The sequence below is a fragment of the Chiloscyllium punctatum genome, chromosome 6, assembly GCF_047496795.1.
Source record: "Chiloscyllium punctatum isolate Juve2018m chromosome 6, sChiPun1.3, whole genome shotgun sequence".
NCBI lineage: Eukaryota > Metazoa > Chordata > Chondrichthyes > Orectolobiformes > Hemiscylliidae > Chiloscyllium > Chiloscyllium punctatum.
In genome coordinates, this window is record NC_092744.1 from 64,930,992 (window position 1) to 64,958,929 (window position 27,938).

Below are 27,938 nucleotides of genomic sequence, written 5' to 3' on the forward strand. Positions count from 1 at the left end.
AGCGGAAGGTCACCGCTGCCTCTTGCACAAGTGAAGATGGCTGCGTTTAGGATTGCACGGCGTGTCTTGGGGAGTTCTCGGCTTGTTGTCAATGCTGAGCTCCCCTGTGTGGTTGCAGGTGGAGGTGGGGACGGGCGGCGTGCCCTTTGCGCCCAGAGCCCCGGGCGTCCAGGTGAGTGGCCGCGTCATTGTTGGGCTGTACGCTGCAAGGCTGCAGTTTATAATGCAGCAGTGGCCCGCACCGTCCTGCCGGGGGGGTGGGGGGAGTGCTGTGTCTCAGTCTCAGTCCCAGCCCCAGCGCGGAAACGCCGCTCATCTTCGGGGGTCTCGCTGCCGGTGACTGGGAATCCAGAATCCCACAACATGCCCTTCAAATAGTTAAACCTGTTAGAGACACAAAACAATGCCTCCTGACGGGTCTGTCTAGGATGGATTTCCTGTTTTGTGTCTAGGGGGCATTTTCTTTAGAGTGAGAGGAGAAACATTTAGAAAAGACGTGGGCATTTCTGTTTTACACAAGAGAGTGGTTCATGTGTGGAATGAACTTCCAAAGGAAGTGGTGGATGCAGGGACAGTTACCACTTTTAAAATACATCAAATCGATGAATAAGAAATGTTTGGTTTCGGGCGCAGGTAGGTGAGATTGGTTTGGTTTGGGATTACAGTCAACGTGGACTGGTTGGACCAAAGGGTCTGTTTTTGCGCTGTATGACTCTTGTGTGTCCTGCACATTCTTGTTCAGATGCACTGATGTCAAGCCGGTGTTCTTCTCTGATCACTGTTTCCTGTTGGCCGACTGTCACCTACAGGACGACCAGCGAGCCAGCAAAGGAATGTGGAAGTTGAACGTGAAACTGTCGGCCCCAGAACAATTGAGTAACTCAAAAGGGATTACACATTGGAGAATCCTGAAGCCTCTTTCTGAATTTCCAGCAGACTGTTGGGAAATAGTCAAGGGGAACATCAAGAGGTTCTTCATCCTCAAAGGTGTTCTTAAGGTGAGAGAGACAGATGTAGAAAACTGTCCAAACCGCAGAGAAACATACCAAACCTACTCTTGCTGCGGATCATAGGGGTTGATGTCATAAAGAATTTCCAGGAGGTGAAGAGCCAGCAAACTTCGCTCTTTGCCTCGGAGATCTCCAAGATAATCTTCCGGTGCAGGATTGACACCATGGAGCAAGATGAGACGTGCTCACGTTTCTTCTTCGAGAAGGTGCCCAGGGAGAGTTCTTTGCTCGGCAGCCTGAAAGAAGAAGATGCCTCGGTAATGTCATCTCAGTCTGACATCCTGAGGATTAGTAAATCCTTTTCTGCCAGACATGAGGCCCAGAGACAGTGCAGCCTCCCAGTTGCTCCTGTCCTCTAATACTGAGGTCTTAGTCAACAGCCCATGGGAGAGGCTGGATCAGCTGTTATCTCTGGATGAGCTGACAAAGGTCCAGGTTGTATTCAGCTCTGTGGGACTTGATTGGCTGGGACCTGCTGGGGGTGGATGACGGTTTGCTTCTAGCAGGTAGCATGTTCAAATCCATGAGGAAAGGTATCATCACCCTCATCTACAAGCAGAAGGGGGAAGTGGAAGGAAATTAGAAATTGGGGACCAATATCACCACCAAATTCAGATTAAAAAATCGTGTCTAAGGTCATCACCAACTGGGTCAGGTCTGCTCTGGGATTAGGGATTCGCCCCAGCCAAACCTGTGCTGTACTGGGCAGGATGATCTCGGAGATCCTCCCGCTCCGCAGGGATACGATCATTTATGTGCAGGACATGGGGGTGGATGTCTGCCTCATTATCAGGACAGAATTCCTGAAGGTGCTAGGAATATGGTTCGGAGGGGCTAGAGTGTGCGCAAAACCTTGGGAGGACCGTATCACAAGATGAGGCAGAAACTGGGCTTTTGGGAGCACCACTCCCTCCCCATTGCAGGTTAAAAACCCTCTCTGTTGTTGTATGTGATGCAGGTCTGCACCATTGCAGTCACTTGAGCTGGCTTCCACTTCATCTGGAGGTCAGAGATGGACGGTGTCCGTAGGGACACCATGTGTGAAGCTATCTAGATAAGGTGGGGGGAGAACATACACAATGCAGCACTCATCCTAATGACCACCTTTGTGTGTAGACCCTCAGTACACAAACACCAAGTGTCACTATGTACTGAGGTTCTACCTGTCCCCTGTGCTGTGAAGGATGGATTGGCCTCGTTGCTGCAGAACGCTCCGTTCTGTGTCACCTGTCCTTCATGGAGAAATTTACAAAGAAAAGCACCTTTGACCACAAGTCCAACAGTAAGTGGTCAGCATAGTGTGTCCTCGAGTCCTTGTGGGCAAAGGAGAGGGTGAATCCTGTTTGGTTGTTCCCTGAGCAGACTGTCGTTTGACAGAATGCCTCACTACCAGAATTTTCCAACAAGCACTAAGATGTAGCTTGGCTAGTGGTGAGAAGGACACTGCCCTTCGGATCCTTTATGTACGCATGGACTCTGTGACACCGCATGCTGCTCTCCAAGCGGCTGTTGGGGAGTAGAGATAGTCACACATCTTGTTCTGCAAAGGAAGTCTGGAGAAAGTTGCAGTGTTTTTTTTTTATTGAGGTTCATCCTGAGCAACTTCATGACACAGGACTCTGTGATTTACGGTCTATTCCCTGGGACGCACACTGAGATAAACATCGAATGCACCTGCAGGACATCAGCGAACTGAAAGACCATCTTCAGTCTGCCTGAAATGTTTTCATCGTCCAGTGTAAAGAGTTGACCTTGACTGAGTGTTGCAGACTGACACATAGCAAGGTCCAGGACTTTGCTGAGGGACACACTGAAGCGTGGGGCAGCCACCACCAAGGTGCAGTGGGGAAAGACCACTGTCTGAGGTCTTTCTGCTGAAGTTAAATGGGCGTCTGTTCAGTTATTGTACCCTCAAATACATGTAAATAAAGTCTTGCCCAAGTAAAGAAAGGCCTGTGGTTTGATTGCTGAATAGTGTCAAACTTCAGTGTTTGTTTCTTCATACGCTATTGTACAGAACTGATCTGCTTCATTTACTACCTTTACAATATACAAACATATTTTAAGAATAATAAAATCTTCATTCACCACTTGAAAAGGACTTCAGTGTCATTGTGGCCCAGTTAGTGTCACCATTGTCTCTAGAACACGAGCACACAGCTGATGACACAAGAAACTTTTTCATCAGTGTGTCAGGAAAGAGGCCTGGAAATAAAATGTGTAACTTTTTAAAGGGGATTTGTTTTTGAGTGAACAAGAAATTGTTCACATCACTTATCTCATTAGAGAGAGACATCTTCCCCTTTTCACTGACTTAGCCCTTTATCTTCATTTCACTGTCAACAGATGGCAGAACCTTGTATTCTGGCTCTCTGTACTGAAATCTTTCTGCACCTCCAACACCCGTCCCCATCTTTAGAAGTTGCTTCATAACCCTCTTCTCTGACCAAGCTTTCAGTTACCTCCCTAATTCTCCATTCTTGGATTGGTGTCTGTTTCCTTTGGAATATTTATGGGGCACCTTGAGGCATTTTTGACTTGTTAAAGGTGCCAATAAATAAAAGTCGTTTATGATTATTTTAGGCTGCAATTATTGAGTTACAGTGATTTCAGCAGTAGACATTTGTTCTATTGCAAACTGACCATATCTGACCGACCCAGAGGTACTGTGACCTACTGAACTCATAACTCATTTTTAACGTTGGGAGAATGAATTGGAATATCCACTATGTCCTATCATAAAGATTACATGTGAAGTTTTAAAGATAAACCAATTAGTGCTTTCAAACAAGGTATTATACTTTGTTTAAAGAATACAGTAAATGAATAAATACGTTGTAATGGCATGTCTTTTAACTTTGTAATATTGGCATCTGATTTGGGCACAACTATGATTGCTGCAGATTGATGTATCTAGAGCTATTATTCATGATTTCTTGGTATTTAGCCCCACCCTTTTGGAGCTTTAGAAAGCTGTGGATCATTAATAATTGCTTATTGGGTAATATAAATCAGGGACCAGCAATGGATTCTGATTCCAAAATGTGTCTGAGTGCCATTGTTGTAACTGATAACGTTTTTGATAAAAACTGGCTAAATTTCAGAAAAGCTTTAAAACATTTCATCCGTAAATGGGGTATTGGCGATAATATTTGTTATCAAACAAGTAAATAGACATGGGTCCAAACTTTACTTGTAAGTGTCACTGTGGCTATGGTTTGATCCGCCAAGGAATACAAACCATGATATCCTTTTGGAGCTGTGCTTCACAATGCTGACATGTGGCTTTCACTCCATAGCATAGGATTGGCAGCAGAGAATGAGCCCTTTGTGACACTGCTGACTGTTTGTCAGAGTCTTTTGTTAGACTTTTAATGATGATGGGCCATTCCTGATTGCAGAACAGGGACTGAGCACCATTTCCCCCTCTTGCCTTTTGCTAGTTCTCCCAGAATTACAGAGGAACCACAATTATCCAAATAACAATTTTCCAAATTTCAGATTATCCAAAAAAGATCGCAAGTTCCCAGTAGAAACATTACACCAAAGAGGTGCTTCCAACACAGATTGCGTATTTTGTTTACAATAATTAAAAATAAACTCAGTTTACTGAAATGCTGCTGAGAACAGATCTGGTCATCAATGGGAGCCCAGGCATTGTCTCCAAATGACTAACCGCCTGCCCTCTCACTCTCTTTATCCCCCCCCCACCCCACCCCACACTTTCCCTGGAGTTCTACACAGGGGTGAACTCTAAACCCCCACCCTCCTTTCCAGATAATCTCTTCAACATTGTCCTGTACAGGGCAAAGGTGGAACTTGTAAAAAAGTTGTGTGTGTGTGTGTGTGTGTATATACGTATGAACTATTTTGAGACTCACCCTCCCCCCCCAAAAAAGTTAGCAGCATCTTACTGTTGGTGTCCAGTATGGCTGCTCCAGAGAGGGTGGGGGGGTGGAACGGGGGAGTAGAACATGGGGGGGGTGGTGTGCGGGGTGAGGGCAGTCAGGGAGTATGCTTGGAGGGGGTTGGGAGGCAGGTGGGGGCAGATCTGGATGGGGTTGGTAGTGCGGACAGTGGGAGGGGACAGATGGGGGGGTGGGTTTGCATGGTGTTGAGGGGGCAGATGATTGGAGGGAACGGGTGCGGAGCGGGTTTGGATGGGGTTATGGGGGCGGATGATTGGAGGGGACAGATGTGGGGCGGGTTTGGATGGTGTTGGAGGGCAGAGAGTGGGGAGGAGTGGATGGGGTTGGGGGGCGGACAGGCGAGATTGTGGGTCAGATTTGGTGGGGGGGGGGTGCACCAGGTGAGCTGCTACCTTGTCTCCTGAATGGCAAGCGGACGTAGCGAGTGCTTGCTGTGTCAACCCCATTAAACTGATGGGGTTTGAGGGGAGGGGTGGCGGGAGGCTTCAGCAATGCTGCAGGTCCCTTACACACAAGTGTGTGTCTGCTCAGAAACAAACCCTGAGACAGAGAGAGGGAGCAAGGCAGGCAGAGCGAGAAAAAATGAAACTTCAGAAGATTCAGAGTCCCAGAGGAGAGGCATTTAATCAATTAACCGAATTATCAATTATCCGAAAGAAATAGTGCCTGCCCATCTCATTCGGATAATCGAGGTTTCTCTGTACAGTAGCTAAAATTGAAATGTCGTGACATGCACAGGCTATACCAAGGCAGGGAAGGGGAAGAGAAAGAGAGTTTTAGTGGTGATACCTGCTGACAGTGCAGCAGATACGGGTGAGCTATTAAAGAGTCGGCCAGTCAAACTGAGAGGCAGTGCACCATAAGTAGCCTTCTCAATTCCATTCCCATGAACAGAAAACTAACTGAGGGTGCAAAGATGGTCCCATCTTTGCTTTTCAAATTTAACTTCAGTTGTAAATATTTCCCATTGTAATGGTTTCACTTTACTTACATCAGATACTGTCCAAAATCACATTTTATAGGAATAATTGAAATGTAGGTGAAGTGCAGAAGCCCTATAAGGATTCAGCAAGCCAACAGCTTGAGATTGATCCACATGCAGACAGCAGAGATATCATCTTCAGACCCCTAATTTTCTTATTATTGACTGTTCGCTTAAATGTTCGCACCACCTGTACCACGGCCATTATGCCAGCCCCTTCCCTCTTTCACTCCTTCATGCTCCTAATTTCCCTCTGTCCTGTTTTGGGTGCTTCTTCCATGTCCTTGACCACAAACCACACCCCTCCCTTGGCACTGACACACCCTTGCCAGTCCTGAGGCTCCCTCCAAGTTGCAATTCTCTTGTTCACAACACGTTTTCCATAGATTTAAGGAAAGGAAAACCACCGACCTAACAGAAGCTGCAGAAAGCTGACTGTTGCTCACCACCTTGAAACAAATGTGAACTGAGTGCTGTGAGATACTTTTGCACCACTGACTTAATATTGAAGGTTCAAAAAGTTTTAAACTGATGACCATTCACACCATACAAATCTATTATGAAAGGAAACTGGCCATAGAGTGCATGAGGCCCGACGAATTGCTCATGTTATCCTTGCATCTCAAAGCTGCCGTGGTGAAAATGATTTAGACACCTGCTGAATTCAGTCAGCCCACACACCATGGTTACCCATTCTTTTTAGACTTTGTTTCTTGAATTGTTCATAGCATTTGAATGACAATGGGAGGACTGGATTTATTGCCTACACTGAATTGCTGTGAGAAAGTAATGTTGGATCTTCTTGATGCTGATTGTTCTTCCACTAGTATTCGCTTGTATTCAGATGATTATGAACCCATGATGGAATTTCGTATGGAATTTTAGATTTTTCATGTAGTAACGACAGAGGATGATCATGTATGGCCAGGTCAGAATGTTGTATCTTGGAAAGGGACAGGGAGGTCCCCACAAACTGTTTATTTTGTCCACCGTGGAGATCAAGCTTGCAGGATAATTGTCAATTTTAATTACATAGCACCACCATTGAACAGCATAGCTGGTCAGCAGTGAAAGTTTAAAGTACCACCCCAAGAGCTGAGTATAAAAATTAAAGTTAACTTTCCAGTATATTATTGAGGGAACACTGCATTGTCAGATGTCCTTTCTTTTTGATGGGGGAGACATTAAACTAAGACTCCATCTGCTAATGCAGGTGCATTTCAAAGAGAAGCCAGGGAGTTTGCCTGGTCAATATTTACCCTCAATTAACTTCACAAAATCTGATTATCTGGTCATTATCACATTGATGTTTGTGGGAGTTTTCTATTCACATTTCCTACAACACAACGGTAACTACATTTCAGAAAGTACTTCGTAAAGCACTTTGAGAAGTCAGTTGATCATGAAAAGTGCTACATAAGTGCAGGTCACTCTGTTAATGGATTCTTTCTTTTTGCCCCAGGTGGCATCCTGTATTGAATCGTGGTTGCAATCGTCCATGACAACGGTGGATATCATAATAATTAGTGGTTACATTACTCATTGTAAGACCGTACAAGGGCCTTCTCAGGAACATTATCAAACAAAACTTGACACTAATCTACATAAAGAGCTATTAGAACAAGTAATCAAAAGCTACTTCGCAGATGAAGGTTTAAGAAGCTTCCTAAAGGTGGAAAGAGAGTTTGCAAGTTTCAGATATATTTACTAAAAGGCAGGTTCAGTGGCAAGGGAAGAAATTTATTTGGCGGGATTCAGTTATGGAATTTGGGGAAGGATGGACTGGGATTTGGGAGTTGACAGTTTGTGTGTTTTTTTGGGGGAAAATAAAAACGTTGGAATCTGAAGGAAGGGAATACATAAAAGATGGAGTCACTTAAGCTTCTATTACAATCCTAGACCCCCATCAATACAAATAGTTTGTATGTATGTTGATCTGAAAAGTGAAAGTATTGGGTGCTTAATGTTAGACTGACTCTTGAGTACACTAAATGCAAGTGTTTTGAGGCATATTCACAGGGCAGCCTGAGATTATACAAAATGCAGTAAAACTCCAGCATGATACTCTAATGTTTCTTCGGAATGAATTGTACTGTATTTTTAAAAATGCATTCCAAGCTATTGTGTTTTTAAATATCGTTTAAGGTCTCTCCATTGTACAAATTTATAAAATTGATGGTCATGAGCAAGGTGCATCTATTGCCAACCATCTCTAATAAAACTGATTGTGAGATGGTGACTGGCTTCCCAAACTGCAAGTAGCTTTTCTATTAAATGACAGAAAGCCGTGCTACACTTTGTTAGGCATTAACCATGTTGCAAAAAACTGGAGTCACATATAGGCGCAGGTGGACAGGGGTGGCCCGTTCTCTTTCCTGATGGATGTTCAAAAACCAGTTGTTTTTTTTAAACGATATCTGGCAGCATTAATGGTGATATTTTCGTTCAGCAATCTGTATCGCATTGTGTTTAGTACCTGAATTCAGATTAGCGTTTACCTAAATTGCCAAGAAACTCTATCCTTTGATCATGTATTGTACAAACTGTACATTAATGGGGGCAAATTGCACATTAATAGTTTGTTTGGGTCAGGGATTTGTTTATCTAGACGTCATGGTGTCTGGCATGAGGAATTTACAGGGTATTTGCAACCTTCTGTTGGAGTCTGATATTGAATTGTGTGCAAGTAAATCTTACTGATATTAAATTTATGTAGAAATGTGAAAAAAAAACATCCATCCTCTCCGCCTACTATTGTTTGACAGAAGCTGGAAACAGAAAACCCCAGTTTATGGATGAAGATGTCCAATGTATCCTTACCAGAATAACAGGCCTTGATCTTGAGAAGGTGTTCAAACCTGTACAGCAGCAACTGAGACCACCTACATACAAGCTTATGACAAATGAGCAACTTGAGGAGGTACATTTACTGCTATTTGCGTTCTTCCATTCAATTTCAATAAATTACCAAGGGAGGAGAAACAGAGTCAAACCCCTCTCTTGCCATTTGGATAGTTATTACTCAGTTGTTTTGAATGCACTGGATTTTTTTCTGCTATGGTAGAACTGATCTGTATTTTAGTTTATTGAAAAAGATCTGAAAATGGTTTTGCAATGAGATTTATTATTGTTGGTTTAATCTATGCTTTTTTTTAATGCTTGTCAGACCTGGTAATCCAATATTAGAACTTTGTGGGGCAGCAGTACTGCAGTGCCATTTGAGATTGATTAGCAATCACACATGATAGACATACAGCTGTAGGCTGAAATATTTTGCCACCTACAGCATGATGTAAATGAGTGTGGTGAACTGGCTGGACCATCGCTGGGAGGGTTACCAACGCTTAGTGATGGTAACTTGTGCTTTTATCTGGTTAGATTAGGGGACAAGACAGGAATATGGAGTTGAAGCCACCAATGATGGAGCAGGCTCGAAAGGGCCAAAAGTCCTACTGTACTTAATTCATATGGTCATATACATCAATTCTGTAATACCACGGCTCACAGCTGGGGTCTCTGAGCCTTGTTTGATATCAAGCTGTACCTCTGAGGACTGAATAAATATATTTTGGGAGACTGTGAAGTGTGTGCAATCAGGCAAAATGGAAATTCTTTCTGCTGCATTGACTGATTAGATTTCTCAGTAGCTTGATTTGAAGAAATTTTAGTCAGGTGGTGGCTCCCCACTCATGTTAAGCATCTTATTGACAAACTAATTTGCAAGTCACAATTTCACATTGTGGCATGGATTTGCATCTGAGTAGTTGAGGACTTGTGACTGGGAAATATGGCTAAAGTAAATGTGACATCTCTTCACAGGCTCATCGGAAAGCTGTGGAAGTAGCTCAAACTCAACTAAAAATGCCACCAGTACTAAGTGAAAGAGAACCAATCAATGATATATTAGTAGAAGATAAGATTCTTGATGGTCTGGAAACGGCTAAATATGTATTCACAGATATAACTTTTGACATTCCACACAAAGTAAGTACTTTCTAGAGTCTGAATAAGGGCCTGAATAGGCTTAACACTTAATCATTGTTTTGTCCTATTATGTATCTGCTATCTCCTTTCAATCTTAGAGTCATTATGGCAGAAAAGAAAGTTATTTAGCTACTTATCCCATACCAGCTTTCTGTAGCTCCATCCCTACAAGTTTATTTCCCTCAGAGACCATAGTGCTGTGCAAATACGTGTATCCCTTGCCCAGAAATGTAAACGTATTCTACTGAGAATAGTTTTTTGTTGTCTACCTTGTATAAATTTGAATGATCTTCGCTTCAAATTGAGTAAGTTTGAACAACAGGACTTTATAAATAAGAATACAGATGACAAAGCTGGGACAATGATGCTTTTAGAAACACATTTACAAATATCAGCTGTCCCACATTAGTGCCCGTGTGCTAGCTACCACTAGTTTTAAGCATGAATTATTATTGAATACATAAAATCCTATTTAGCATGTTGCATTCCACTTTGAAGCAATGTGCAGTGCAACATCTGATTGTTTTGGCATGACTGTGCTTGCCACGAAAGGTTCATAGATTAGGGGAATGAAGTAGTTTATTAGGCTTTTGTTTTTGGAGGTTAATCCAGCATATCTGATGGATTTATTGGTCAAGGTTGTAGTCAGTTGATGTATTGTTGGGCTGGTGGGGAAGAGAAGATATGGTTTGTGCTGATTGAATCTCCTGGGTGCAGGCCTAAGGCTGGTAGCTATTAGCAAGAGTTCGACTTGTCTGCTCTCGGATGGACAGGCACTGAACCAAGTCCTCTTGGATTTGTAGGACTGATGGTGGTCCTTGTGTTTTCCAAGACAGTTGTCCAGAATGTCTAATTGTATGGACAAGATGAGAATAAGAAGAGAAACGTACCCTTTTTGCCACAAGACCGGAAGTAGTCATCTGATTTGGCTGTATTAAAATAGGGGAGCCTATGAGAGGTCTGGTACATATTATTACATAGAAGTTAAGAAGCCATTTGGCCCATGTCTGCATCATTATTTAGTCTCGAAGCAAGCAATAGTTCTATTCAAATCAACATTACATATTTTCATATTCTATCATCTACCTATCCAGTCTAACCTTGGACGTTGGCAATTGAATGGTTTTCATTCTGTTTCAAAATACAACTCATATTTTTTTGTCTAGATATCATGGTGCCAGGCATGAGGAATTTCCAAGGTGTTTGCAAGACACAATATATGACTTAAGTTGAGTCTAAATTACACTTGCACACCCTGGTTAAATTTTCTCCAGTGTTTATTTACTGTGAGCTCATTTCGAAATAAGTTTTCCACTTGTTCTTTTTCCAAGGAACGATTTATTGTGGTTAGAGAGCCAAATGGGGTGTTGCGGAAAGCAACCTGGGAAGAGCGGGATAGGATGGTACAAGTCTACTTCCCACGTGATGTTCGAAGGATAGTTCCACCACCCATTTTCAAGAATGAAAACCTTGTAGTAAGATCTTATTTTCTTTATTTCAACTCAAAGAGCTGTTATATTCTATCTCTTTAGCAACTGGGGCTCAGAAGTAAGTTTTTATTTTCTTTTGTTGAAGTATGCTGAATATGTGGACTGAATAAATAAATAAATAAATAGAGGGTTTGTTTACAGACCACTTCAGCCTGTGTTTGCTCCACCACTGCAATCAGAAATATTAAGCAAATCACAATGACATATTTTGAATAGATTGTAAATGTTTGGGTCATAAAAGCCAGGGAATTTACCTGGTGGCCTTTTACAGATCAGTTCCTTGATTTTATTACCAACTTTCCTTTGTAAAATTACTGAGGGATTAGGTGAAGATTAACTGTAAAGCACCAGGCATTAGTAACAGTCATAGAGAATAAGAAAAGAACAGGAAGGGACATATATTTTTAGATTAACTAACTTAGCAAGCAAGACTAAGTTTTAAATTTAAATCATGACAGGTTTGGTCAGCTGAGTGGTTTGTGTGACCTGTCATATGTGGAAATTATGGAATCATTATGGAAAGAGACCCTTTGTATGGAATCAGTATGGAAAGAGACCCTTTCGACCAGCATGAGTGACCAAGCTTACCAGGTTGCCAAATTGAACTAGTCCCACTTGCCTGCATTTGGCCCATATCCCTCTAAACCTTTTTTATTCATGCACCTATCCAAATGTCTTTTGAAGTTGTAACTGTACCTGCACATACCACCTCCTCTGGCAGTTCATTCCATACATGCACCACTGTGTGTGTGAAAATAGTTGCCTCTTAGTGACCACGCGTGCAGGTGGTGCTGCCGACTACAGAAATGTGAGTTCTGGATTTGAGCAGCAGCTGGAGAGAGAAAATGTGACAAGTCCACGAGGCGGAGTGTTACATGGATAGAGAGGGTTTATAGAGAGGAGCACACTGCACCAAGAGGGACCGGAGGTAAGAAGGGAATATGTGACCACCAAGCAGTCAAACAGTGTGAGGCAGGTTGTGCAGGAGTACCCTTGGATCCTTGGTTTTCCATTTTGGATGCTGATGAGGGTGTTGATTCCTCAATGGACTGCAGACAGTTCTAAGTATCTGGCACCACAATTGGCCTGACTGTATTAGGAGGGGAGGAAGAAGAAAACTGGAGCGACAGTGACAGGGACTCATTAGTTAAACAGGTATTTCTACAGACATGACTCCAGGATGATGTGTTTCCTCCCTGATGCCAAGGTCAGGGATGTCTATCGTGACTGCAGGTCAGTGGGATGTTGATAAGTCAGAAGTTGTCTCATACATGGGGTTTGCTTAGCTTAGTTGGCTGATGGCTGGTTTACAATGCAGAGTAATGCCAGCAGCAAGGGTTCAATTGCTGCACTCTGAGGTTGCCATTAGGACTCTCCTTCTGAACCTCTTTTCCCCTCGCCTGATGCATAGTGACCCTCAGATGAAACCATCACCCACTCTACTGAGAGGGCAGCCATTGGTTTGGTAGGACTACGGTGACTTTAGCAATGAAAATGTTAGAATGAGGGATGAGGCCTTGCATCAAGAACTCAGGGAGCTAGGCAGTAGACTAGAAGACAGGATCTAAAGGTTACAATCTTTGGATTACTCCCAATACCATGTGCTAACAAGTACAGAAATAGGAGATTAGAGCAGCTTAATGTGTGGGTCAAGACTTGGTGCAGGAGGGAGGGTTTTAGATTCATAGATCTACTGGAAGATCAAACCTGTACAGCAGCAAGCAGGACAGTCTGTGCTGAACCATAATGGGACCAGCATCCTTGAGGGAGGGTTTACCAGTGCTACTGAGAGGAGTTTAAACTAGTTCAGCTGGGAAGTAGGACATGGTGCATTAGTTCAATATTGACACAACGTATCTTAGAAATGGAACCTAGACAGATGGAGTTCAGACATGTTGAGTCTCAAGGGTACAAGGCAAGACTGGATGGCCTCTACTTTAATGCTAGGAGTTAAGATTGTGGATTGACACGTGGAATTACCATGTTGTTGCCTTCACAGAGATGTGGTTGAGGGAGGAACAGGACTGGCAACTGAACATTCAGGGCTATAGGACCTTCAGGCAAGACAGTGGAGAATATAAAAGAGGAGGTGGTGCAGCATTGTTAATTAAGTCAGTTACTATATTAAGGAGGGACAATATCTTGGAAGTGGCATCAAATAAGGCATTGTGGATAGAGTTCAGGACTAAGAAGGGGACAGTCACAATACTGGGCTTGTGTTATAGGTACCCAAACAGCAGGATTAGAGGAGCAGATATATGGAACAACTCACTAAGGTGTATAATATTAATACTAGGGTGATTATATTAGGGGATTTCAATCTCCCTACCATTAATTGGATAATCATAGTATAAACGGGACAAATTTCTTGAAATGTATCCAAGCGAAGTTTTTATATAAACATGTAGATGGTCCTACAAAGGATGGTATACTGCTGGGTATAATTCCCCAAAGAATGAAGAACAGGAGTTGGAGGTGCCATTGGGCAGGATGTAGTGATAGTGACCACAACAGCTGGCGTTTTACATTTGCTATGGAAAAGGGAAAAGACGGTAGGCAAAAATGGTTGTGGATCGGAGGAAAGCAAATTCTATTAAAATATGGTTTGCTTATTAAATACTTAAATGTAACCTGTTCACTTCTCTAAGTAACAAGTATAGGTACAGTAATGTATTGGTGAGGTGGCTGAAATAGTAAACAGTAATTATCTGAGCAGGAAGCCATTTCCCTTTGAATTCAAATTCAAGAATGGCAGTTTGAGAATCTGAATTCAGTTGAAAAATGTGGAAGTTACAAAAATAAATTTGTACTTTGTGGAAGTGACCAGCATATTTGTCAGATTGTCCAACTGTTCACTGGTATTCTTCAAGGAAGGAAAGCTGCTATACTTACCAGATGTAGTTTAGATGTAATACTAAACAGTTTCTGAAGCAGCTTAATAAACTACTGGACCTACAGCTGCAATTGAAAAGGCCCTGCTGCCATCTTCTCAGGGTATTGCAAATGGGAATCAATGGCAGAGTTAATTTTTACATTCATTCGTTATGTTTTATTACTATGAGCCATCAGGAGTTCTCAGTTCCAGTGCTAAATGATTTGGTTATCTGTGATCAAAATAGCTTTTTGATGTGGTCTCTTGCAGTGTTGCTCTGAGTTCAGGCTTCAGTGTAATCCTGTGAATGTGGGCATTGGTTGCAGAATGGGAACTTCATGATTACTGATTAAATTCACTCTGAATTTGGATCAGTTCTAAGCTCTGAAAAAAGTAAAATGGTGGCAAAATAAATCTATTTTCAGCCCATCTGTCATATAAAGGTACATTGCCTTTTCAAATCAGAATATTCTGGAGAAGTTCCCTTTAGGATTTAAAGACACTTCATTTGAAGAAGATAATGATGATTAGACATAGCAGCTATGTCCAGCCTTTGGATGTGGTATCCTTTTTTGACCATTTCCAATTATGTGGCGGTGCATCCAAAAAGCTTCTGGCCACAGTTTTTTCCTCTGAGTGTGACTGGCCTGTTTGTTTTGTTCTCACTGATTATACAGAGACTGGTAAATTACATGGAAATATGGTCTGATTAACAATGCCTGCGTGTCAGCACTTCTAAACAAGGATTATCTGATAGCCAAATGTCTGACCTCAAGATCAGAAAATGGAATAGGATCTCCTGAACAATACAATAGTTATCCTTTTGATCACCTTAGCTACTGAACTCATTTGAAAACTGGCCTGAATTTTTCAGGATAAATGAGCAAAACAACTGTTCAAAGCTCTCATCTCCGTGTGTGAATGTACATGTTCTTCAATGCTGGTACTTTGAGTATATCACAGAGGAACATCAACAGCTGTAGCAGTGAGTGAGACCAGTATCTTTACTGCAAAGATACTGGAGTGTCAGCAAGACTTGTGAAGGAAGTGGACAAATAAGCGGATTGTAATAGTTACAACTCATCTATTCTATTCATTCTTATACCTAACTTTTTCTCATTTTATTTACTGATGTAAAATGAAAATGATATGTAGTGTTACCTTTACTTTTCAAATAACAGAACTTTATGATGGTAAATATAATTAGAACAATAATTCAATCAGTTAACCTGACTGCCGTTTGGGTGCGGACATTCAATCTTTTAATAATTTGCACTAATTTCCACAGTACAGCATTATTTACAAACTGAAAACCTCCAATCTCAAAATAATTGAATATTGCTTATACAAGTTTTACCTTACCTTGGAAAAAAAATGAAAAACTTGAAATATAGATTATAACAAACAGATTCTTCATATTGTGCTCCAGAAGTGGATTATAAATGGATTTTGTTTGAATCATGCCAAGCTCCTGAGAAGTCCAAGCACTTAAAATCTATTGTTTCGAGACATTATTTATAAAGATTGACGGTTTAGGTCAGTGCTGAAGGATTATAATAGAACAATCTGTCTCTTCAATTTTTTTAATGTTTCCTACTTGATATGGATCTTTCATATTTCTGGTATAAGTATATAGCACCAAACTTTTATTTTGAAGAATTATTTGTCTCTGAGCTCCAAAACCCCTTTAGGATGTGGCTCTCAAGTGAACTGTGTGGCAGATTAACTGTCTCACCTATGCTGTCCCTAATAGAAAAGTAAACAGATTCACAGCTTCCATATTAGGAGGGAGCTTGCTCAGTACTTATCCGAACGGGTGTCAAAGACCTGCTAAATCCTGTGCCCATCCACAAAGATGGCATAAAATCTCAAGGAAAAGGAAAGAGTAGATTTTAAAATAGCCTCTCCTTCAAAAAAATCAGATACAAATTTTAGGATTGATTTTCAATTTCACACAAAATTTGGGGGTGCATGTATGGCAAATGAGGGCAGCTAGACTTCCACAGTACTAAAGCTAAGTCCCTCTGGGTTTTATGCTCTAACCATATGGTATTGTGTGTTACAAACACGTAAGTGTTGGACACATATTTCTTTGTTGCTGGGGAAAATCAACTCGATGGCACTTCCATCCATGAAAGCCAAGCATTAAAAACCAACCTTATCAATTCCCAATTTAAAGGGATAAAGCTTTTTCCTCACAATATCTTAAATGTGTCTTTTCATTAAATAATGTTTACAATTATGACGTATTTCTCTTGTCTTGAGCATCTGATTTCCACGTGCCTTTGTGCCTCACATTATCATTGCCTCTCTTGCCCTCTCAATCCCCAGAAAGGACCTTAAGCTAAGCCAGTTCTAAATCTACCTCCTTCACAAATATCCACTAAACCAGGCAAGCTGAAGATGCTGCAAACATCTACCACATGCTGTGACTGGTTATATTTCAAAGATGCTAGGTTTTTTTGCTGTGTGTAGCATTTAGACTCAAAACTCACTTGCAGCTTTTAGATATATGAATAATTTCCAGTAATTATTCTGTGAATTTTCCTGCGTGCTCTGGAGAAGCCATGGCACCAATATTTATGTTATGAAAAGCAGATGGCTTATTGTTAACCTGATCAAAGAGAAGCTGCACTCAAACTCTTTGAGTTTGGCAGAGTAAAAAGACCTTTTTAAAGTCAATATCAACTGCCTAGTATCACTCTTGTTATCTGAAAGTGAACTGTAGTACAGAAATGAAAGCTATGTCCAGTGCCCTTTGGCAAATTATTGCTACCTAGATGCTTGGTTGAAAGAAAGAATAAGGTTTCTCTGCAGGCGACATAGTTTTAATGGTTGTGATACTGCTACACACATTCTCTGGCCAAAATGCTGGGCATCAGCAAGAACATACAAGTAAGGAGGGGTGGGTCATTTGGCCTTTTGATACTATTCTGCCACTTAATATGATCATGGCTGATCTTACTGTAATCTCAAATTCACAATCCTGAGAAAGTCACTTAGTTGTGAGTGATGCCACTTATTATTAGATTAGATTACTTCTGGGTAGGAATAATAAATAAAGCAAATACACTGGAGATGATGACATAGTGATAATGTCACTGGATTAGTAATTCAGAGGTCCAGCTAAAACCCTGGGACAGGAGTACAAATCCTACCATGGTGGAATTTAAATTCAATTCATAAATGTAGCATTGAAAATGTAATACTGGAGTGGGAGTACATGGTGGGCAGTATGGAGTGCTTGATTTTCCCCTGTGTTCCTGCCCCCCCCCCCCCCCCAATCATCTTCACACTTGATGGTTTGCATTGCCTAATGACCTAAGCATATGAATTTCTGATTCACTTCATGGGTGATTTACTGCTGGTGTTTAACAGTTTTTTAAAAAGTCATGGTGATTTGGTGGGAGGAAGGGCGTTACGTTGTGCATGATAAATCTCTCTTCAGGTTGAAGTCTCTCCTATTCCAGATGAGTGTACTGACATCCCTGAACAAGTTGATTAGGAATATAGGTATAGACCTAGGAATTCATCTGCTGAACTGTCTGTTCCAGGCTGGGACTAGCCTTTGTGTGCCACATACAGTGGCTCAATTTTGGTGTTCAACAGTAAAGGATGCTCCTTTCCAGTTGGACTTCCTGAGTTATTGCCTATACCATTCTATTAGATTTGTTAATGACTTGCTGTACCTCCATATTGATTTTTTGGGAATCGTGCAATGGGACATCCATTTGCATGTCAGAGCTGTGCAATCTCTTGTCAATTAGATAATGCGCTTTTTCATTCTTCCTGCCAGAATGGACAATTGCACATTCTGCTACATTATGCTCCATTTATCAGATCTTTGCCCACTCCATAAACCTAGTTCCTTTTGCAGCCTCCTTGTGTCCTCTTCATAGCTACTTCCCTATCTTTGTCTTGTCAATAAATTTGGCAACCATACATTCTATCCCTGCACCTATCTCATTTATAAGTTACCAACATTTAAAGTCCTGGTGCTGATCCGTATGGCACATCACTTGTTGATATCAACCTGAAAAAGACCCATTCTGCCTACTCTTTGCCTCCTGTTAGCCAGCCAATGTCCTAATCTTGCCAATATTGTACTGCTGTTCCCTGAGTTTTTATTCTCTGCAGTAACCTTAGATGTGACACTTCCTTTAAATGCCTTCTGAAAAGATTCTTTATTCCCCTTTATCCAAAACGCATCTTTCTTCCTCAAAAGAACTCCAATTAATTAAACAGGATTTCCCTTTTACAAAACTGACAACCCTGCCTGATTACCTTTTGAACTTAAATAAGTACCCACGCTAGAATGACTTCAATAATAGCTTCTAGATGTTAAATTAATTGATCTTGTAGTTTACTGGTCTGATCTTTGAAATGTATCTATTGTGTATTCTGAGATATCCCTTTCAAAGTGTGAGCTGAAAACAGCCTTTAAGAAGGCTGTAATGATCACTGAAAACATTTACAGCCTTCTTGAAGAGCACGCATTTCTTCCCTCACTGTACATCGATATCCCTTTAGATTTTCAGGATGTCTTTGTCAACACCCTTTGTAAATTAAGTTAAAATGGGTGGGGAGATTCCTAAAATTATTAGAATGAGGCTAAAACTGAAACTTTCTGAAGTACTGTTGGCTGAAGTACATGTTCTGCACTCTCTTCTACCTGTCCAAACACAAATCTAGCCTGCTGATTTTGCAGATTAATCTGGTGGGGGGGGAGGTGTTAAAATTGAAACTTGCTTGTAAATTGCACATGCTGAACTATTCATAAGGATAATTGTGCAACTAAAAACACACGTCTGACAGAATCTGGAAAGATATCATCTTGCAATCACATCATTCAACCTCCTTCAATTTCATGATTTAAATTGGCAATCTGCTGTGTGTGCATTCCAGATGGATTTCTTTCTATTTGATTTGACTGCGTTGTTGTGTTGTAGTTTGATTTGATCCATGTTGCCCATTTCAGGTTGTGTTTGCTCAGGATCGTTATGAAGATATTCTTGATCTCTGTCTTATCCAATTTGAGCCAAATTCTGCCGATTACATTCGGGTGAGTACTCTTCAGATCAGACAAGAGTTGTTTGATGAAATGAGCTCTGACAAACAATATCAATGCAAATCAAAATTGCTACAGTTTGTTCAATGCATTGTAGCTTCACAAGAAATGTGTGCCTCTTGAAATTAGTATGCAACTTATAAAAGTCTCAGCTCGATGTCCTATAGCTGTATTTTATACCCCAGCCTAGTGCTTAACTCAATGCGGTTGAGTCACATTTGATTACTGTTATCTCAAAGTCAAATGAGGAGGGAAAAAGAGGTTATCTGCTCTCCGTGAGGGAGGGAGGGTGTGTGTGTGTGTTTGTGTAGCCCCCTCAGGTTGGTCACTTTTGAGCTGGATCATCTGCTCAACTGCAGTTATTTTATAGTTAAAAAGAGTGGTGCTGGAAAAGCACAGCAGATCAGGCCGCTTCCAAGCAGCAGGATAATCGACGTTTTGGGCATAAGCTCTTCATCCTAATGAACAGCTTATATCCAAAACATCGATTCTCCTGCTGCATTCCTGATGAAGGGCTTATGCCTGAAACATCGATTCTCCTGCTCCTTGGATGCTGCCTGACCGGCTGTGCTTTTCCAGCAACACACTTTTCGACTCTGATCTCCAGCATCTGCGGTCCTCACTTTCTCTGAGTTGCAATTATTTTATTGCCCGGATAGTGTATAAATTTTAGCTAAAAACTTTTGTAGCTCTGCAAATATTTTAGCCAATTTGTTTGTAAACATTAATTTCTTAATTGTTTTGGAAACAACTCAACTTTCAAACACTCTTATCACATCAAGAAATACTCTATTGGCTGCAAAGTGCTTTGAGATACCTGATGGTTGTGAATAGTGCTATATAAACACAAGGCTCTCTTTATCAGGTCCACCACCAAACATATGAAGATATTGATAAAAATGGCAAGTACGATCTTTTGCGTTCAACAAGACATTTTGGTGGGTTGGTGTGGTACCTGGTCAACAGGAGGAGAATTGATGGTTTACTAATCGAAATGATTCAAAGAGACCTGTAAGTACAAACTGAAGGAGTTAAAATTTCTATCATCAGATTTACATAGAATGCTTGAAATTACCTTTGTGGAGCTTTATTTTATAAAAATTAGCTTTCCCTTCCCACCGTTCAGAACAAGTATTCAAACTGCAATGTTAAAACCAAACACATACTACAAGCCCTGACATGATCAAATGCACAAAGTCAAGCTTACTGAAATGTTTTTTCTGGAGAATTGCCCTGTTTGAATATTCTAAACTGGGGGATTTGAATAAGGCTGTTTTGGGTGCTTTCAGTAATTTATTAATAGATGAATTCTGCAGAGAAATTCAGTGTAGACAGCTCGAAATGTGTGCCACATGTAAAGTTTATCTCCATGGTATGCATCATATAGCCCATGAAGAGAAAAATCCAGATCTCCCTTATGTATCGTATTGGGAACAGGGTTTTAAGTATTGAACCCAGAACATTACAAATACTAGGATGATGACGAATATATGGAGATAGATATACTAGTTGAAATGAATCAATTCAGTCCACTCGTACCATGTCTAAATTTAGTAACATAATGAATCGTAATCATTGGTTGAAAGTTAATTAACTCAACTTTTAGCATTTCCCACCACCTTTGCCTCCCATCTCAGAACTTCTAACATTTTGTCTAATGGTGTGAATAATTAGTTCTCATAACAAAGAGACCTTGAATCCCACAAAACCTCTTGGAAACTTTGGCAGAAAATTTGAAACCTGGCAGCCCAGTCATCTGTGATTCTATCACTTTCTCCTTAAATTATACAACGTGTGGGCACAATAATGCATACCACCCTTTGCAGAGACTTACTAATTGATTGTGTGTTATTGTTACACGGAGTTGATGTATTTAAATTTTGCACTCAACTATTATGAATGGAGATGGATAAAACTTTAAGCAAATGGTAGGTTTGGCAAATTTAAGATAATTAACTTTTAACAAATGGATGATATGTGATTAAATCAAAGTTAATGCAATGTATGAGGCAATTGAATTTATGCATTTCAGTTGATGTTCCAACCCTCAATTGTGATTTCTGTGACATCATAATGTTCCTGGGAAAGAATGTAAAAGTCTGTTCCTAGCTCTGACACGCAATATGTACTTTATTTGGTCGTGTTTACAGGATGTTTCAATGTCATCCACATCCAAACTCCCCATACGGAATGAGGACAGGGAACAGATATCTTGCCTTCATCAAAATCTAAAGCCAAAATACACCCATGTGGGCTAGTGAAACAAAAGTGCAACAACATATATGGTATTTTTTGATAATGAATTATCACTTGTAACAGAGTGCAGTGGCTTATGGCTACAGTGACTTTAAAACAATAGCACCATCTAGTGGGAGGAATATACATAAAATAAAGGTTAGGCCATAATCTTTGTTGAAGGGACCATTAATACTAAAAGTTGCCGTAGTCCTCCTGGGCTATAGAGCTGCTCTTTCTAATCAGAGAGAGAGGGAGGACACTGGTGGTGGTTTAACCTGGGGGTCACCAGCTTCAGACGAGTAGAAAGGTCAAGAGGGAGTGATACTCAGCCAGTTCCCTCTGGTAACTGAACCCACATTGGCATCATTCTGCATTGCAAACCAATTATCCAGCCAACTCAGCAAACTGATTCACAAATAAACTGGGCTAGAACGTGAGCTCCACAATGAACTAACAGCACCACCATTTAATAGACTAATTACCACCCACAGATTCTTCCCAATTTCCGGCTCACAAAGGACGTTTTCAAGTCACAAGTGGCTGCCAAACTTATGCACAGCAAGATCTCATTGCCTAAAAGAGTCATAGAGGTGGGAACTCTCAAGATGTTTAATAACTATTTACATGAACACTACAAGGCTATCGACCAAGAGCTGGAATAATGGGATTAGAATAGATGGACGTTTGATGACTGGCATGGACACAAAAGGCCTCTTTCTGTGCTGTATAAACTCTGACTTCTATAAGGTAGGGAAGAATATGAGAATAGGAACAGGATATTCAGCTCCTTGAGCCTGTTCCATGAGATTGTGGCAGATCTGTGGCCTCGCTCCATATACTTGCCTTTGGCCCATCTCCCTTAATACCTTTTACTTAGCAAAATTTATCTATCTCAGATCTAAAATTAACCACTGATAATGCATGCACTGCCAGTTGTGGAAGAGAGTTACAAACCTCTGCTATCCTTTGTGTGTAGAAATGTTTCCTCACATCCCTCCTGAACAGTCTGGCCCTATTTCAGTAGAAATAGTTTGTTTGCCTGTCTTTTCCTGTTGTCTGGCTCCTAAGTGAACAGCATAAGCATCAGCATGTCTTCAGCCAGTTGAAGCATCCTTTTTGAAGGGCAGAAGGAACCTAAGCCAGGAAATGCAAGTTAGAAAAATTATATTGAATTAAATATATGTTTTGAGTTCAAAATAATGAGTGAAGGAAAAGAGTGACAAAAAGCCAAATGATGACGCTAAGGTTTTAAAAAAAGCTTACAAATATGGAGAGTTTGTTTGACAGTAACTAAAACTTAAATACAGCATTAAAAATTCATTTAAACTTAAATGAATAAACCTGAACTTTTTTTTTGGTGAGTTTTGGTGAGTACCTGATCTTCGCATTCTGATTTAATGCCTTATTTCTTGACAATATACTTGTGGAACAGGGCAAACTGTTTGCCAGTTTTTGAAGAGCATGAACAAATATGGGAAGCGGCGATCTCTTTACAATGACATAATGACAATGCATGGGGATAATCTCACAATTATTCACCACAAAATCAGACACATTAAAATGTTTTAACATCACCTGTTCTTCAGGGACAAGGGAGAGAGGGATAAAGGATGGGAAACCAATTAATTTCTAATAACATATTTGAGTTATAACTGCTGCTATTCCAAATTTGTTATATAATTTTGTTATTGAGTGTATTAGGTGTTTTGACTTAGTTACCTTAGTTAGCATTTTAACTCTTTTTGCAGATTAGAGGATGCTATAAGCGTACTTCATTTATATCACATGCTACACCCAGACTGTCAATCGTCAAAGGAGGCAAACCAACAACAAGCCAAAGGTCTTGACCTGATTAAGGTGCAGTTCACATTTTTTTCCTTTAAGAATGCATATGTAGTTTTCAAATATGTGCTGCTGCTAATTGTAAAATGTTGGCACTTGAGTGACATACATTCTTTAAATCTGATGAGTGGAATTAATAACCTCTCCTTCCTAGTGATCAAGAGATTGGTACATTTTTTAAAAAATTGAATTCATGAACATAAAGATCTGCAAAACGTAAAGCGATGCAGGAGGTAGTGCATTTGGACTGGTTTTAAGATACATTATTAGATTATAGAAAGGAGATTTTAATCTGCTTTTAAAAGATTGGAATTAAACTTCCACAAGGTCAGAAATTACTCGAGAATGAAACAGAACAAGAAGAAATAGGAACAGAAGTCGGCTGTTTGGCACCTCAAACCTGCTTTGCCATTCAGTAGGATCATAGCTGAACCGACATTCATCACGTCAACCTTTGTGCATTTTGCCCATAGTTTTTGATTCCCCGACGGATCAAGATTTGGAGATGCCGGTGTTGGACTGGGGTGTACAAAGTTACAAATCACACAACGTAGATTATAGTCCAACAGATTTAATTGGAAGCATTAGCTATCGAAGCGTTCTTGTGTATATTTCAGGCTGAGATGAATAAATCTTGATCAGTAGGTTATAACCAACAGGTTTAATCGGAAGTACTAGCTTTCGGAGAGGCTCCGAAAGCTAGTACTTCCGATTTAAACCTGTTGGATTATAACCTACTGATCAAGATTTATTCATCTCAGCCTTAAATATTCACAAGGACTCTGTCCCCACAGCTCTCTGTAGCAAGGAGTTCCAAAGACTCTAACAATCTGTGGGAGAAGAAATTCCTCCTCCTCTCAGCCTGAAATTGTCTCTCCTTTGTTTTCTTTGGTCCTAGGCTCTCCCGTGAGGGGAAACCATCCTCTCAGCATTTGGCTATCAAGGGCCTTAAGAGTCCTATATGTTTCAATGAGATTACCTCACATTATTCTAAACTCCAGTGAGAGACCTAACCTATTTAATCTTTGCTCATAAAACAATCCCTCCATATCAGTGATCAATCCAGTGAACTTCTTAATTCCTCTAATAAAATGATATCTTTCCTGAAACAAGGGAACCAAAACTGCTCTCAGTATTCCAGATGTAGTCTCACCAGCACATTGTACAGTTGCAGTAAAGCTTCTGTACTCCTACATTCCAACCGCTTAAAATAAGGTACTTTATTTCATTAGCCATCCTGATTACCTGCTGACTCTGTGCGTGAGCTTTCTGCGGTTTTGCTGCATTTAAATCACTCTGTACTTTAGTTCTCCCTGGCAAAATGAACAATTTCACGTTTTCTCAAATTATACTCTGCCAATTTTTGTCACTCACTTGTCAATATCCCTCTTGCAACCTGCCTTCCCACCTATTTTTGTGTCTTGTGCAAATCTGGCAGCTGATCCACTTCAGGATATGCCCAGTTTCTGCAAAGTAGACAGGTTATTTCTGGGGGGGTCCAAATAGGCAGGGAAAAAAGGAAAACCATCATGTAAATCCTTTTTACGTTAAATATCACACAACACCAGGTTACAGTCCAACAGGTTTATTTGGAAGCACTAGCTTTCGGAGCACTGCTCCTTCATCTTTTACTTTGTGTTTACTTTTAAAAAAATACTAAGTGTAGCACTAATTTCAATTCAGAGTTTTGAAAGTATAATTGCAGTTACAATTTACTTTTTTTAATTCAGTTGTGGGACATGGACATCACTGGCTGGTCAGCATTTATTGCTCATTCCTAGTTACCCTTGAAGATGGTGCTGTCGGTAGATTCACAGTGCCATTAGGGAGGGAATTTCAGGACTTTGATCCAGTTACGGTGAAAGGTTTATACATTGTTGCTTACAGTACCATCTTCGGTACAAAGGTACAGCTTCTCCATTTACAAGGTCTTAGAAAATAGAGAAATAAAAGTTTAGAACAGCAGGTCATCCACTCAGACCACGCTGGCATTTAAACCCCAGTCCATGTTGGACTTTACCTTGAGGATCGTGAGGCTGGGAGATTGTTCTGGTATTAAGAGACTGCACTGAGGCCATTACAGGCATAGAGACTGCCAAGTCAGGCCTATCCTTGTCGTGTCTGTGCTGAGGTCGGGAGTCCCTGGAGGCCAAAAGACAAGCGAACAAAGGGGAAAGAAAGAAGAAAAAGAACAGGTGAAGTAGATGAGCTTTGGCTGAAGTGCCCTACTCCCACAGCCATCTTTGATCTTTGCCCTTGTCCTTCTCGATGATAAGGTTGGTGGAATTGGAGTGCTGTCTGAGGATCTTGTGTAAATTTCTGCAGTGCATCTTGCAGATAGTACAAACTGCTGTGCCTGAGTGGTGATGGTGGTGGGAGTCGATGCTTGTGAATGTGGTGCCAATCAATCAGGCTGCTCTGGCCTGGATGGTATCAAGTTTCTTTATTGTTGCTGGAGCTGCACCCATCCAGGCAAGTGGGGAATATTCCATCACATGTGCCTTCTAGATGGATGGACAGACAGGCTTTGTAGAGTCAGTGGTGAGTTACTTGCCACAGTATTCCTAGCCTCTCACAAGCTCTTGTAGCCAGCGTTTACATAACAAATCCAGCTGAGTTTCTGGTCAATGGTAACCTCAAGGATGTCGATAGTGGGGGAATTCAGTGATGGTAACACCATTGAATGTCAAGGGGCAGTGGTTAGATGGTCTTACTGGCATTTGTGTGGCATGAATGTTACTTACCACTTGTCAGCCCAATCCTGGATAGTGTCTAGATCTTGTTGCATTTGAAGTTGGACTGCCTCAGTAGTAGAGGTATCGCAAATGCTGCTCGACATTTACAAGCATCGGGGAAGCTGGTCAAACTTCCCCACTTCTGCCCTTTTGATGGAGACAAGGTTATTGAAGAAACAGCTGAAGATGCTCAGGCCTAGAACAGTACCCTGGGGAACTCCTGCAGAGATGTCCAACCTCCAACAACCACAACTATCTTCCTTTATGCTAAGTGTGACTCCACCCACTGGAGAGTTTGCCCCCATATCAGTTTTACTAGGGCTAGTTGATGCCACACGCAGTTGAATATGGCCTTTATGGGCTGTCCCATGTTTGAACCAAGGCTGCCTCGAAGTCAGGACCTAAGTGACCTGGCAGAACCCAAACTAAAAAGCAATATACTGGAAGTTTGGTCAGTAGATAAAAAATGTAGTCCTTAAGTTAAACACCATTTCTGGATATTTTTCTTTTCCTTTTTGCAATTAAAGCAGACTTTTTATGGAAAGACTTGGTGTAAGATAAAATATCAGATAACTGAAGCAAGATGAATCCCTGTCAAGTAAATTCAAGCTAAACTTCGAAATGTCTTTTTCTCTAGATATTTTCTCATACCGATTCCCAAAAAGGAGGCTACATTGAATTAGCTTTGCAAGTTTACCTGGACACACTCAACAGCTCTGCGAATCAAGATCCATGTCGGAATGAAGAAAAAAATTAATCAGTCCATCCAATTCAAGAGTTCTGAACTTGGAGCAATTGAACTTTTATCATTTCTCATCCACTTGTTTTTGGGAAAAGAAAGTGTTGACTGAGACATGTTGTGTCCATTCTAATACTCTTTTTTTTAAAAAAAATATCTCAAATGTGAGCAGGTGGGGCCAGACATCATATAATTATTGGACTTGTATAAGGAGAATGTTTAGCACTGGGGAATGGTTCCATGGACAGCGTAATCTTCAACACTGTCATTGTGATCTCACTCATAATCAACTAATACAATGAAGCCCAACCTAGTTAATCTCTCCACAAATATACAATATTTTTGAAACCCAATTGTTAAAAAGTTTAACACACTGGCCAAATGGGTTTTTCTAGAGATAGAACAATCTAATCCTATATTGTGATTTGGCATTTTAATGAGTGACATAAATAAATTATAATCCCCCCAGAAAATAAGCATTAGGTACTGTGAAGGAATTGGCATATGCTCTGGTTTCATTTTTAACAATGTAACACACTGAAAATTAAAATTTATTTAGTAGTGCACGCTATTCGTGGATTGCCTCCATCTTGAAATAATCACTAACTGATGATTTTAAAATGTTTGTTTTGAACAATTATATATTGAGTTATGTGAGTGTGCTATTTCCCACATGGTCTATAGATGGAATGGGATTGTTTAAGACTGAAGTCACCCGAGAAAACATAGGTTTCACACCAACCATTCTCAGTGCTTTTGGTCAGTCCTATACATGTCCTACTGTTCACATTGCAATAAAATCACTAAAAGCAAACAATTGTCCTCAAACACTGGTAGTTTTTTAAAAGAGGAACTGTTTTTAGCAATTATTTAACTGTCCAATTTTATTTTTCACTACATTTGTAATAAAATATTAAATGTTTTACATGTCACTACTTTGAAGGTATTCTCAATATAAAATTAATCTTCAGAGGTGCAATTTGGTTTTAATGCTAAAATTAACATATTCATAACTTGCTTTCCAAGTTCAAATGCAATATCCATCGTGT

General features: G+C 40.6%; 1 protein-coding gene across 1 annotated transcript; it reads left to right on the top strand.

Moving 5' to 3' along the window:
- On the top strand, positions 1-27,824 carry mrps22 (mitochondrial ribosomal protein S22). Its single transcript, XM_072572812.1, has 8 exons — positions 1-172; positions 8,687-8,841; positions 9,741-9,905; positions 11,237-11,380; positions 19,246-19,329; positions 20,201-20,346; positions 23,322-23,430; positions 26,788-27,824. Exons 1-8 carry the CDS (start codon positions 37-39, stop codon positions 26,905-26,907), a joined length of 1,059 nt encoding a protein of 352 aa, XP_072428913.1. The 5' UTR covers positions 1-36; the 3' UTR covers positions 26,908-27,824.
- The last annotated feature ends 114 nt before the right edge of the window (positions 27,825-27,938 follow it).

Coding starts and splice junctions, on each gene's coding strand:
- mrps22 (XM_072572812.1), top strand. CDS start 37: ATGGCTGCGTTTAGGATTGCACGGCGTGTCTTGGGGAGTTCTCGGCTT. Junction 8,842..9,740: donor CAAATGAGCAACTTGAGGAG/GTACATTTACTG, acceptor ATCTCTTCACAG/GCTCATCGGAAAGCTGTGGA. Junction 9,906..11,236: donor CTTTTGACATTCCACACAAA/GTAAGTACTTTC, acceptor TCTTTTTCCAAG/GAACGATTTATTGTGGTTAG.